Source organism: Pleuronectes platessa, chromosome 23 (assembly GCF_947347685.1).
Source record: "Pleuronectes platessa chromosome 23, fPlePla1.1, whole genome shotgun sequence".
Lineage (NCBI taxonomy): Eukaryota > Metazoa > Chordata > Actinopteri > Pleuronectiformes > Pleuronectidae > Pleuronectes > Pleuronectes platessa.
The window spans coordinates 569,948-582,404 of NC_070648.1; the positions used below are offsets into that span (position 1 = coordinate 569,948).

A 12,457-nucleotide genomic window follows, 5' to 3' on the forward strand; every position below is an offset into this window, starting at 1 on the left:
ATCAGTCACAGCCCAACAATATGAATATTCACTTTGATGTTGTGTAATATGTTGGGTCAACAGGAAAGTTAGATTAGCTGAAAAGTGTAACTACATTAAATCTAAATTTCCTCTGTGCACATTCAAGGATATTTTAAACGTTTGTTGACGAGACGTTTGTCACAGAATTATTAATTATGTGAGTCAGGTTAAATCAATGGAATCTATTCCTATGAGCCTGAGTTTAAATGTCCCTGAGACACTAACACATGATATATAGGATGAATGTAAACATGTCTTCAGCTTGTGGATCCTTCCAGTCAAGAGGCTCATTAGAAGAATCAGTGATGTTAAGCTAAACGTCCTCTTTTGTCCTCTTGTCTTCAAACCGACCGGCAGCAGTTCATTAGTGTTTCATTTGGTGAATTCCTTTCCTCGGTGTGGGTCATCGACTCTCACCCGCCCACCGACCCGTACCCGGCCACTTGTATGAGTCCACCACGCCTGTGTGTTGACCCCGTGCTCTCCTTGCCCTCCCCTCCCTCCCTCCTCCTCCTCCCGAGGAACCCCCCGCCGCCTGCTCATCTCGCCCTCCAGCTGGTTGCCTCCACCGTCCAGCAGCCGCGGCGCTCTCCTGGCCTGAGCAGGGCGGCTAATCTAGATGGCGGGAGGCCTCCCTCCTGCTAGCGTACACAAGAGAGGACAGCCCTAATTGCTTATGTCGTAAAGCTCTCTGACCCAGATAAGCCTTGACTCCCCAAAGCTGTGGAGATAAACCCCACTTTACCTCACCAAACCTGCCTCTGCTGATCCATGCACCCCCCCCCCCCCTACACTTCTGCACCTTCTGCCACATTATTAACACCCGGGACGAGGGGACAAGTGAAGAGGAGGAGGAGAAGTCCTGTGCTGCAGAACAATAACTCACAAATACAGTACGTTAATCTTTCAGTGTAGGAAGTAGGTCATGTGACTCGAAGCAGGTGGAAGATCCTCCACAAGAAACAAAGAGTTTCAGGAGGAGTGAGTGGACCTCCTCAGAATCAGTGGAGCTGAGACAGATTGAAGTGATGCTATCAGAAAGAACTGCAGAAGAAGTCAAAGTGTCGACACATGACTTGATGAGCTGGATGAGGATCAGTCCAATGAAAGCAGATCTGAAGCCTGAAGCGTCGCGTGCTAGCAGCTCTCGCGTGCCTGGCTCATGAGCCCGGGTAATAGAGGCTTAAAAAGCCACAGTGCTTCTGCTGCGGCCGATTGTCAAGTGGTGAATGTCACACGTGCTCCTCTTCTCCAGCAGGTGGTCGACTCCCCGAGCCGAAGCTTCACCAACTCAAAGTCAACTTTCTCAAACTGGCTGTTGTTGAAACATCGTGGGAGATTTCAGTCGTTTAAATGTTTGGTTTCAGAAACGACTTCGGTCCCAGAATCTAAACGACCTGGATAGAGCTGCTGGGTGGACGTGTTCAGGGAGGATCAGTGTAGCCTCTGACTCCAGATCAGATCTACAGCACCGTGGCTTTGCACGGTGGAAGCGCCCGACCACAGCTCACAGACCCAGGAACCCGGTGACGCTCAGATTGGCTCTGGTTCATTTGCTGTTTAAACACGTTGACACTCGATGATCAAACGACAACTAAGTCTTAAACTAGCAGAGACACTTGCGTTGGGCCGGCTGCAGGATCGGGCCCCTTAAGTCCACATTAATACAGATCTTAATTACTAAATGGGAGCTTTTAATTGGATGCTGGCCTGACTCACCCGGTAAGCACCCATCACATGCTACTGGTGCAGGGATGCCTTTAAATCCCCATCTTAAGCCCTGTTACACCACAGGTTCATGTCAGCTGTGTCAAGTGCTCAGCGAACGATACTCCCACTGATATCTACTGGTTTTTGATATCCTGTCTTTACTGGGAATGACCCACAACCCTGAAGCAGACACATTGGGACCTGGAGCCTTCTTGAGAGGAGAGGAACCTGCTTCACTTCAGGTCTGAGGAACCAGTGGGTCACTGGGCTCACTGGGCTCACTCTGTCCTTGGCTTCCTCACCAGTTTAACAGACACTTATAGAAACACTGTTTACTTGTCATTGCAAATCCCTCTGGTGAAGTTAATTGATTGGATTTGTGTATTTCCAAGTGGCCATTGAGCTTCCTGGTGACCGGGGGGGTGGTTCAGAGTCCGGGACCAAAGTGTGTGTCTTGTATAATGAATCAAACATAAGTAAAGGCAGGGGGGGGGGGGCAGATAAAAGTCATCCAGAAGGTTTAATATAAATTTCAACGATACAAATCAGGCTTTATGTCTTGCACTCACAAAAGAAAATATAAATACAAAAACTGCATTTTGCATTAGGGAAGAGTCACGTGACAAAGCACCACTCCACATCAGCACGAGGTCATTTCATAAACACTTCATTAGTTATGGTTCTAAAACAAAAACTCTGAGATGTTCTGAACCATTTGTCATATTTTGCACAATCACATAATTCGCCTGCTACAGTTTTTCCTGCTTGGGGACATTTAGAAAAACGACCTATTCCAGTTAAAGAAAAAATATATCAAACATCACAAGTGAAGGTAAAATATTTAAAACTCACAAATCAACAATTACATAATAAAAGAAACTGAACATTAACTTCTGTATCTGCTCGTTGTGTTTGACTAAACGGACGTGAGAGGGTTGTGACTGTGTGAGTCAGTGAGACACACAATGTCAGCTCTAGAGTGTACATTGTGTTTCCACAGCACAGGATCGTTGTGTAGTGTTTTTATCTTTCTACGTATTAACCATAATCTCTCATATATAACCCGAGCTTCATATGATCAAATCAGCTACACATCAGATCTCAGTGTTATGACTCAGTGGTTTTCACAGTGTCTGCTAGTCTTCTACTACGTCTCTGTTTAAAGTTGTCCAGTGCTTTGTGGTGCCGGTGACGTGTGAGTCCGAACATGGACTCACAACTCCTGACATGTGGTGACAGCTGATGTTGTGTAATCCCTGTGTTGTGCTGGTCTCTGGATTACACAACAACACTGCGCTGCCATCTGGTGGCAGGAGCACGTCACTGACAGACCAGCTTCTCCTTTTCATGATGGAAAACAATAAGTGTGAGTTTGATATGATTTGTTTGTTGTTATTTGTGCGTTGATGAGATGTCATCATCAATCTGCTTCTCTGAGGATGAAGAAACTCTGCATCACGTTTGTGTCTATTTTTATATCTGTACAAACTCAGAAACTTAATATTCTTAAATATGAACATTGATCTTTGTCTAGATTGTAAATGTCTGTCTGATTCAGAATCAGTGACCTCACGAGTCCTGGGCCCGTTTCTCCTCCAGACCAACGAGCAGGAGGTCAGAAGGTCCCAGAGAACCGTTCCATCACAAGACCACAGAGGAACCAGGAGGTTTGGGTCGGGACCCGGGTTTGAGACCAGAGCTGGTTAATAGAACATACGTCCATCCCTTCATCAGAGGACACCGAGTCCTCGCTCTCCTCTCAGCACCTCCTGGTGGAGGAGGGGTATTTGGTTTTCAGACCCTCTTTGAAGCTGCGGAACAGAACCCGGTTGCGTTTGTTCTCCTCGTCTTTCCGGGCGTGGAACTCCCCCTGGACCTTGAACCCCCGGTGAACCACGAAGGCCGAGCTCAGAACCGAGAACCTGTATCCAGCCACATGCAGCTCGCAGGCCTGGAGGAGGAGAGAGGAGGAGAGAGGAGGAGAGGAGGGGAGAGGAGGTGAGAGGAGTAGACAGGAGGAGAGAGAAGGAGACAAGAGAAGAGAGGAGGTGAGAGGAGGAGAGAGGAGAAGACAGGCAGAGAGAGGAGAAGACAGGAGGAGAGAGGAGGTGAGAGGAGGAGACAGGAGGAGAGAGGAGGAGACAGGAGGAGAGAGGAGGAGTGGAGGGGAGAGGAGGAGAGAGGAGGAGAGGAGGGGAGAGGAGGTGAGAGGAGGAGAGAGGAGGTGAGAGGAGGAGAGAGGAGGAGACATATTACATATCCAATCAAGGTCCCAGAAGACATGATGACACCATTGAGACTAACATGTAGTTTGGATCCTTCACTTTAAAGATAAACAACAATATGAAATATGAAATATGATTCAAAATGTATCTACAGCAGCACAAAGTTCTCATTGAGCCGTCTGACCTTTAACTCTGTTTGTTTCTGATCAGGATTATACAGAGGAGATGATGTGGAGATGGAACGTGGACCGGGACAGAACCCATCACGTTCTGAGTGAGCTCTTCATGAGAAGCAGCTCTACATGTGAGGAGCCGTGAGGAACTGAGGTCTGAGCTCCAGTGGGTTCACAGGTCAATGTGGAGAACATGAACCATCCTCCTGGTCCCATCACCTGCACCCCTCAGGTGTTGGTGCAGGTCTCTTCACGGCTGATTGTCTAAGGCCCGGTTCTAGGTAACCCTTCACAGTGACTCACCTGGCTGATGCGATTGAAGCCGTACTGCTTGAAGTTCTCGTCGTAGAGGGGCACCAGGTTGGGCCCGATGTAGAAGGGCTCCCAGGGGTCCACCCAGCCCAGCGTGTAGGCCACCTCCAGGACCCCTCGGACCTGGCTGTTGACCCAGCGGGAGTAGTTGGTGGGGGCCTGGCAGCGAGAGCACAGCTCCTCGTAGAACGGCCGCACCTCCCCGACCTGGTAGAGCTGGACCAGCTCCGGCTTGGTGGCGGGCATCTTCCTGGCGTGGCGGATCTCGAACGCGGGCAACACGAAGACCTCGTCGCCCGCGGCCTCTCGACCGGAGATCATGGCCAAGAACTGCGGGTGCAGGTCGGCACTGGGCATCATGTCCATGTCCAGGACCAGGACGTAGGAGGACTCGGTGCCACCTCGAGCCACGTTACGGAGAAGGTTGTTGGGGTAGGAGACGTTTCCGCTGATGGCGTAGTTCTTGAACTGGTCCCGGTGGGTCTCCAGCCGGCTGAAGACAGAGGAGCAGTCCTCCAGACCTTCAAAGTGCTCGTGGTCCTGCTCGGGGAAACTGGCCGTCTCCCCAGACAGGCAGACCAGGTGGAAGTCCACCAGGGCCTGGACCTGAGGGCAGAAGAAGCTGAGAGCGTAAACCAGAGCTGTGGCGAACTTCACATCTGGCCCGTGTGCGAAGAGGGCCACAGAGAGCGGGTGGTGCCACCGGTCCAGGAGCGAGTCCAGGTGGTGCAGGTTGTTGATGGTCGTGTGGGTCGCTAGGGCCAGGACCACCGAGCCCGGCTTCTGGTTCGAGCTGGAGTCACTCTGGATCAGGTTCTTGTACACCCGGTACTGGCCGCTGTGGTCGAAGATCCCCCCGGTGGACAGGGAGAACCGCAGCCGCTCCTTGCGCGTGTTCCTCTCGGGGTGCGCGGCCCGCTGGGGCCCGGAGCGGCCGAACAGCTCGGAGAAGCGGTAGCGCTGCTGGGTCCCGTGGAACCGGGACAGGAAGGACAGGTACACGAGCTGCAGCAGGGCCACGAGCAGCAGGGCGCCCAGCACCACCCGGAAGGCCGAGCAGCGAGGGGACATCCCGGGGACACGGACGGGTCACCGCACGCGATGTTTGTGTTCGAGCCCCGCGGCTAACGCTGCCCGCATAGCTACCACGAAGCTAGCGCCACCGCCCGCGAGACTGGAGCAGGGAGCACGGGGGGGGGGACACGGGTCGCTGCTCGGGGCCACGCAGATTCACCCGGACCCAGCTGCTCGGATCCCCGCGACACACGGTCGATGCCGCTCTGCTGCGACCGCGGCGCAGCTCGATGTGTAACAACCGTAATGTCTGGAGCAGAGGCGCCGCTAGATGGAGAGTGTGGAGTAGAGGAGCAGGACGTTTCACCAAGTCATCAAGTCACGAGAGAACTGTGATTTTACAGTGTGTGATATATGATATATGATATATTAATAATAAAAATATATAAGTGTACAGTATAAGACTGACCTCAACCACCTTCACGTCTCCAGCGACGAGGTGGCCGAGTGGTTAAGGCGATGGACTGCTAATCCATTGTGCTCTGCACGCGTGGGTTCGAATCCCATCCTCGTCGATAATTTAGTTTTTCTAATGTTTAATTTATTATATATATTTTGATTCTGTAAATAGACGCCTATCTTTTTCATAGATAAGATAAACTTTTCACAGTGTCTCCTTATATTAAAGTTTTTTCTATAACATTTCTACACAAACCACTGCTGTGAAAGGTGTATATTCATTTATTATTGATTTGAATGTCATTCTGAATTTGTATTTATATCTGGCTTGATTCTTTCCTCCTAACTTTACCAATATATTCATAACACTTTTGCTACGTTACCTGGCTGCACAATCAAATGCCTCTTTATATATAAATGACTCATATAATCGTATTTTTAAAATCCATGTTCACCTTTTTTGATAAACATGATAAAATAAGGTAGACATTCAAAACTGCCTCTTTATAAACTCATGAAAAGGCAGCACTGCAACATGCTGACCTTCGAATGCTGCTCTAGTTTAAACACTTTCACTTTATAGATTTATATAATAGTCTGAGTCTTGCACTATTGATGGATAGTCGTAGTAACAGTCATAGGGAATTAATATACAAACAGATTTATTCACCTGTGCAGACAGATGGAAATCAATCAAATTTGACCTCAAGGTGTCACTGGTTATATTTGATCTAAAAATGAAATGTGCAGAACTCTGCTTCTTGAACAAACTCTTGGTGCTATGGTGTAAACAGTTTTATTTGAACAAGTATTTCAGACACAACAGAGCACAACTGTGAATTTTTTAATTCATGGTCATAAACAAACATTTCTGTCCTTACAACTAAATGAACAGAGTGAACAACATCCACCAGGTTCCAGGAGGCGTTTCAATTTGACTGTGCTACAGGTCAGAAGAACTAAACAAGTTTCATGGTACTTTAATGTCGGGCTTTATAGTAACAGTGTGTCACAGCAGGTCACACCCCCGACCTCACATCAGCATTATGGACACGAACCAGCAGCCTTTCAATGCATCACCTTTGTGTTGAGACAACTTCAGGGTCGAGCAAAACAAAACGTCACAAAGGTTGAATAGAGCCTGAAGATTCATTGTTTACAGTTTAACTCTTGTTCACGCTCGCAGGTCGCGTTGTCACAATGCATTCTGGGACTTCTACCTCCTTAAGGGCCAAATCGTGTTGAATTCAAGCCACAATATTTCCGCTATGATAAATGGCAAATGACACACAAGTTGAATTTGTTACACACACACTAGCATTCACGCTGAACATGCATAAGAAAAGCACAACGTACACTTTGAATTTGTGTCTGTCGCTAAATAACCAAACCAAGTGCATCGTCTTTAGCAGGAGTTTCCAAATCCTCGGTTTTCCTGTGAAGAGTTCATATTTTGTGACTATGTTTTCAGTACTGCAGAAATCATAAGGCCCTATTGTCTCCAAATGTCATTAGAAACTACGACACTAAAACGCCAGCGCCGCTTTTGGAGCCGCCTCCTTCGCTGTCCCCGGACGACGCCCCCGTCTGGCCCTCCCCCTCCCCCTCCCCCACCAGCCGGATGTTGTAGCGCTCCCTGTACTCGGTGAGATCCCGTCCTTTCGACTGCATTTTTGTGTTGATGCTCTCGATTATTTTGGAGATCTGTGGGGACAGAAGGAGAAGTTAGATTATTTTTAATGGAAAACATCCAGAATGAAGGTGTCGGGTTTTAGAGGAAAGTGGTGAAGGATCCATCTTGAATCTGTCGTGTTGTGGTTAAAAACCGGTGATATAACCCTTGTTAATGCAGGGCTCTTTAAAAACAGTAAACCAGTACATTTGTGCATATTGACTCATCTTTTACCTGTTCTTTGTTGTTTTCCAGAGCTGGTAGAACTTCCTTTACTGTTCTCTCCACCAGAACTCCTCCAACCAGGCGAAAGCATTTCCTCGAAGCGTCCACTTCCCTCAGCGTGTCGATCACTAAGCTGAAGGAGGAGCAGAGATGTTAATGATGTCTCCACGCCAGCAGCTCCGTGAACCACACGTCAGAAGAAGAAGAAGAAGCAGCCAACCTGTGCTCGTTGATGTCCATCTCCAGCTCAGCAGCTTTAGAAGCCATGCCACGTTGTTCCTGACGCATCCTCTGGAACGTGGACACCACCTGTGACCCGGGACAAATAGAGACACGTCTGTTACATGTCAGTTGCACATCGTCCTCACTCCAACACGTCAGTTACACGTCTGTTACACGTCAGTTACACGTCTGTTACACACCACACACACACAGGAGGGTTCGGGCTGCAGGGGGTGTTCAGCTGCAACCTGACACTTCACCACTAGAGGTCCCTACATTCTACACACTGATCCTTTAACACGAGTCGGTCGTGTTCAGTTATAACAGTAGCTCCTCCCACTCCCTTTAACAAACCGACCCCCCCCCCCCCCCCCTCCCAGGCACGTGCTGCGGCCGCTGCTCAAGCCAACTTAAAAACCGGAGTTCAGCGAACTGATCGTTTTACGGTGAAACAGCAGAAACATGGCGGCAGTGGAAGCTAGCGTTAGCTCCACGGAGCTGAGGAGTCAGATCAGCGGCTGTAGCCTCGGTCTCTGCGGCCGGAGAAGCACGACACCGGCCGCAGAGCCGGAGGCGGCCCGGGGCGGAAGAGACAGTACCTGCTCCGCGGAAGGACCGGCCGGTTTAGCTCCGGCGACGGTGCTCGGCTTGCTGCCCGTGCTGCTGCTGTTGGCTGCCATTTTGGAAGGGTGTTGCTGCGAAGGACCCCGGGCAGGAAGTGTCCAGGTCGTCCCTGTGATCGCCTGTGTGCAAATACACTCCAACTTCCGTGCGTACGTTCCTTTAGGCTTTACTATTTCTATTGTGATTTCTATTAGATACAGATTCTGCATCGGTCTACACATACTAGTTTTCACTGATATTTTTAGACTTAATACTGTTTTATTCACCGTATTCTGTAGGACACAATATTGTTGATACTGTGATTTTAAATTAATATGAATAAAGTCCAAGTTCATCCTTATCCTGAGAATTAGGAAGTTTTAAAGTAAACTAAAATATTAGTGATAATACTAACAAGAATAAGCATCTACCCAAATACACGTTAAGTCAGATGTCAGCTTGAGGAGGATTATATTAATTTTATTTTATTCACCTGATTCATGTTGCAGGACACACAGTCCCCAGTAGGTGGAGCTGTTGTTTCCACTGCAGGATTCTAACCAATATCAAACAGCAGAGAAGAAGAATGTAAACTTCCTGTTTCACAGCGTTCACCTAAAAACAACCGAACATTAGAATGTGTATGAAACAAGGCACGTGACCTCGGACCGATGTTCAGAGCCAGGTGCATTCTGGGATCAGCAGCCTGGAGACTCCACAACAGGTGAGTCTGATATTCTGACTTCATACATAAGGAATGGATCTATGATCAAATCTACACGTACGTACTGTTATTAAATGGTTTTATATAGAGAGAAGTGATCTATGATACAATCGACATGAGTGTTGTGTTGTTTCTGTGCAGTCGGGTTGATCTCTGCAGATGAGTCATGAGTATAACTGACACTAAAGAAGTTATTTAATTTAATCAGAATGAAACCAGTGTAAACATCCTCTTGTCCTCAAAGCTGCACCTTGATGTCCAGTTAATAAGTGACTGGTGCAGTTAATAACCAGCTCCGGTGACCTGACCTGCTTCCTGTGGCTGCAGCTGCTCACTGGTCATTCACCCGTCCTCCAGGATGTGTGCAGCTCCTCACTCGGTGGCTGCAGTCTGTCAGGTGACCTGCACCCCCGACAAGCAGGCCAACTTCTCTGCCTGTGAGCGTCTGGTGGAGGAGGCCAAGGAGCGCGGGGCCAGCATGGTCTTCCTGCCCGAGGGCTTCGACTACATCGGCTCCAGCAGAGAGGAGACGCTGTCGCTGTCCGAGAGCCTGACGGGAGAAACCATCTCCCGCTACGCCCAGCTGGCCAGGTAGCTCCACCCAGTGAGGTCACAACCAGTCTGACAGAGCAACAATGGGACGGTTACACAACCGCTCTGGAAAAATACAATATTATACATTTGCTTGAGGGTAAACAATAGATAATAACTCATATACACGGAAAGAATCCAACCATCTTGTGTTTATGACTTTCAGCAGGTCGCCATGTTTACAGGATGAATGTCAACTTACATAATCAATGAATACATGTGAGGTGAGTGTGATGTGGATAATTGATTCTCTGCGTCTTCCAGGAAGCTGCTGGTGTGGCTGTCTCTCGGGGGGTTTCATGAACGGGGACATGACTGGGAGAGGGACAGACGGATCTACAACACTCACATCATAATGAATGATAAAGGTAGATTGTCTACTTTCTCATACACAAACACACAATCACACAATCTCTTACATTGTGATCCCCCCCCCCAGGGGACATTGTGTCCGTCTACAGGAAGTCCCATTTGTTTGACGTGGAGCTGCCAGGAAAAGGTGTTTCCCTCAAAGAAAGTGGCTTCACCATCCCGGGACCCTCCCTGGTGTCTCCGGTCCAAACTCCCATCGGCAAGGTGTCGTCCTGAGATCATAACCTTCATCTAACCCACCTGTACACACAACATATATGTTTGTTTATGTCTAAAACCTGAATGGAAAACAATAAATATCCCCAAAATAGGTTAGAAAATGGCCCAGTTGTTTGTTTACATGAATTATCACATTAATGTCAAGTTAACCAGTCAGAAACAAATCAGTTGGGCCAAAGATTCCTGATGATTAGAGCCTTTTACAGAAATATCAGTATCTACCTTCATGTTTGCTGATGTGAAAACATTCCATAATAAAATAGAGATGATCAGTGTGTTGTGTGCTTGGTGTCTCCTGCAGGTGGGTCTGGGGATCTGCTACGACCTGAGGTTCCCTGAGTCGTCTCTGGCCCTGAGGCGCCACGGGGCCGACATCCTCACGTACCCATCGGCCTTCACTGTCGCCACTGGGGCTGCTCACTGGGAGGTGGGAGTCATCAGGAGACACACAGGAATTCTTTGATACATAGATTTAATCAAACCAGTGAAAATGTATCTTGTTTGTTTCGAGGTGTTGCTGCGAGCCCGAGCGATCGAGACCCAGTGCTTCGTCCTGGCAGCAGCTCAGGTCGGCCGGCACCACGAGAAGCGCTCGTCGCACGGCCACGCCCTCGCAGTGGACCCCTGGGGCCAGGTGCTGGGCGACTGCGGGGGGGAGAGCCCTGGCCTGGTGCTGGTGCAGATGGACCTGGACCAAGTCGGCAGCACTCGGAGGAACATGCCGGTCCAGCAGCACCACAGAGACCCGGGCTTCTACCTCAGCCTGGAGGACGCCTGACTTCAAGAGAGGAGCACGGTGAAAAGAAAACAGGATGAAGAGGTCAAAGGTCAAGAGCATATTTCTAAAACATGACAGGTTTTGTGTTTTTACATTGATGTGATTCTGTCAGATTATTAGAGAGATGAAATCCAGAAATCATTTTCATTCTGCTTGATCAGAAGCAACAGATGCATATTTAGAAAAATGACTTCTGGCTCCTGATTCCAAAGACAAATCAAAGTTACTTCAAACAATAATCAATGAATGTGATATTTATGAACTTTTAAAGCTCTGTGCTGTTCACTGTCCTTCAGGATCGGACTCGGACATGTACAGTTGATTTGATTTTAGATTTACATTCAGTTTTCCTTCTGTCACGCTTCAGTAAAGTGAGTTGAATGGAGGCCGTGGATGGACCAGGACATTCAGGACTCTTTAGTTTCAGCCTCTGAGGTTTCAAGCTGCTGTAGATACAAGAACAAGTAGCTCATTAGTTTTTAAAGGACCTTTCTCTAGTGGTAGAAGGAGCTGGTGAAATGATTTCATGTGTCTAAGCATCACTTCTGTGCAATATCTAATAAATACTGTCACTGAATATCGTCTGTGTCTGTTACTTTCTGCTCAGTAGAAACATCAGACGTGAATATTTGATTGTAATATGTAATATCACTTTGTGGGGTTTGAAAATACCTGTGTTTTGTTTATTTGTTTGAAACAGTCCGACACCTAAGATGATTCAATCTCATAGAAAAGTAACAAACAGATTAGATGCTTATTAAAAATATAAGAACGTGAATTATGTGAGCTCACGTTGACGTTCAGAAACAAGTGGAGTCGCTGCTCTCTGAACAGAAAAGACTGTTTATCATCTGATGCTCTTTAATGTCTCTGGGAAACAAAACACACACAAATAATCACTTCAATGATAAATGTGCATAATGATAAAAATCTAAAATAGTTGATTGATTCACTGCTTGTTGTTTATTTAGAGAGAAACTATCTAATGGTTTGAGTGGATGTGTTACTGGTTTCTCTTGAATAGCCTCAAACCCAATGGTTTCAGGATTAATAGAGATTCCAGTGGTTTGAGTGGATAATGAGTGAGGAGACGTTTTCCTCCATGTTTGATCTGCTGTCAGAGGAAGAGGAGGAAGA

General features: G+C 47.8%; 3 protein-coding genes and 1 non-coding gene across 9 annotated transcripts; 2 read left to right on the forward strand and 2 right to left on the reverse strand.

The window, feature by feature from the left end:
- Positions 1 to 2,232: 2,232 nt before the first annotated feature.
- b4gat1 (beta-1,4-glucuronyltransferase 1) lies at positions 2,233 to 5,512 on the reverse strand. The gene is made up of 2 exons (XM_053416121.1): positions 4,433 to 5,512; positions 2,233 to 3,682 (listed from the first exon to the last, which is right to left on the reverse strand). The coding sequence occupies exons 1-2, from the start codon at positions 5,510 to 5,512 to the stop codon at positions 3,491 to 3,493; spliced, it is 1,272 nt and encodes a 423-aa protein (XP_053272096.1). The 3' UTR covers positions 2,233 to 3,490.
- Positions 5,513 to 5,948: 436 nt separating this feature from the next.
- Positions 5,949 to 6,030, forward strand: trnas-gcu (transfer RNA serine (anticodon GCU)). The gene has a single exon. It is a non-coding gene; the product is annotated as a tRNA-Ser (tRNA).
- A 715-nt stretch (positions 6,031 to 6,745) lies between these two features.
- pfdn2 (prefoldin subunit 2) lies at positions 6,746 to 8,768 on the reverse strand. The gene is made up of 4 exons (XM_053416254.1): positions 8,633 to 8,768; positions 8,032 to 8,120; positions 7,821 to 7,944; positions 6,746 to 7,618 (listed from the first exon to the last, which is right to left on the reverse strand). The coding sequence occupies exons 1-4, from the start codon at positions 8,711 to 8,713 to the stop codon at positions 7,433 to 7,435; spliced, it is 480 nt and encodes a 159-aa protein (XP_053272229.1). The 5' UTR covers positions 8,714 to 8,768; the 3' UTR covers positions 6,746 to 7,432.
- Positions 8,769 to 9,180: 412 nt separating this feature from the next.
- Positions 9,181 to 11,897, forward strand: nit1 (nitrilase 1). 6 transcript variants are annotated; one of them, XM_053416247.1, is made up of 6 exons: positions 9,181 to 9,360; positions 9,718 to 9,951; positions 10,216 to 10,319; positions 10,391 to 10,527; positions 10,844 to 10,969; positions 11,054 to 11,897. In XM_053416247.1, the coding sequence occupies exons 1-6, from the start codon at positions 9,308 to 9,310 to the stop codon at positions 11,318 to 11,320; spliced, it is 921 nt and encodes a 306-aa protein (XP_053272222.1). In that variant the 5' UTR covers positions 9,181 to 9,307; the 3' UTR covers positions 11,321 to 11,897. The 6 variants fall into 6 exon arrangements, with proteins under 6 accessions (XP_053272222.1, XP_053272221.1, XP_053272224.1 ...); XM_053416246.1 differs by having other exon boundaries at positions 9,186 to 9,360; positions 9,688 to 9,951; XM_053416249.1 differs by having other exon boundaries at positions 9,200 to 9,360; positions 9,605 to 9,951.
- The last annotated feature ends 560 nt before the right edge of the window (positions 11,898 to 12,457 follow it).

What these genes read in the sequence shown, in the direction of transcription:
- b4gat1 (XM_053416121.1), bottom strand. Translation starts at nt 5,512, where the DNA reads ATGTCCCCTCGCTGCTCGGCCTTCCGGGTGGTGCTGGGCGCCCTGCTG. An exon ending in GCTTCAATCGCATCAGCCAG is followed by an intron (nt 3,683 to 4,432) that starts GTGAGTCACTGT and finishes CTCCTCCTCCAG; the next exon opens with GCCTGCGAGCTGCATGTGGC.
- pfdn2 (XM_053416254.1), bottom strand. Translation starts at nt 8,713, where the DNA reads ATGGCAGCCAACAGCAGCAGCACGGGCAGCAAGCCGAGCACCGTCGCC. An exon ending in ATGGACATCAACGAGCACAG is followed by an intron (nt 7,945 to 8,031) that starts GTTGGCTGCTTC and finishes CTCCTCCTTCAG; the next exon opens with CTTAGTGATCGACACGCTGA. An exon ending in TGGAAAACAACAAAGAACAG is followed by an intron (nt 7,619 to 7,820) that starts GTAAAAGATGAG and finishes CTGTCCCCACAG; the next exon opens with ATCTCCAAAATAATCGAGAG.
- nit1 (XM_053416246.1), top strand. Translation starts at nt 9,308, where the DNA reads ATGTTCAGAGCCAGGTGCATTCTGGGATCAGCAGCCTGGAGACTCCAC. An exon ending in CATCATAATGAATGATAAAG is followed by an intron (nt 10,320 to 10,390) that starts GTAGATTGTCTA and finishes CCCCCCCCCCAG; the next exon opens with GGGACATTGTGTCCGTCTAC. An exon ending in TCCAAACTCCCATCGGCAAG is followed by an intron (nt 10,528 to 10,843) that starts GTGTCGTCCTGA and finishes TGTCTCCTGCAG; the next exon opens with GTGGGTCTGGGGATCTGCTA.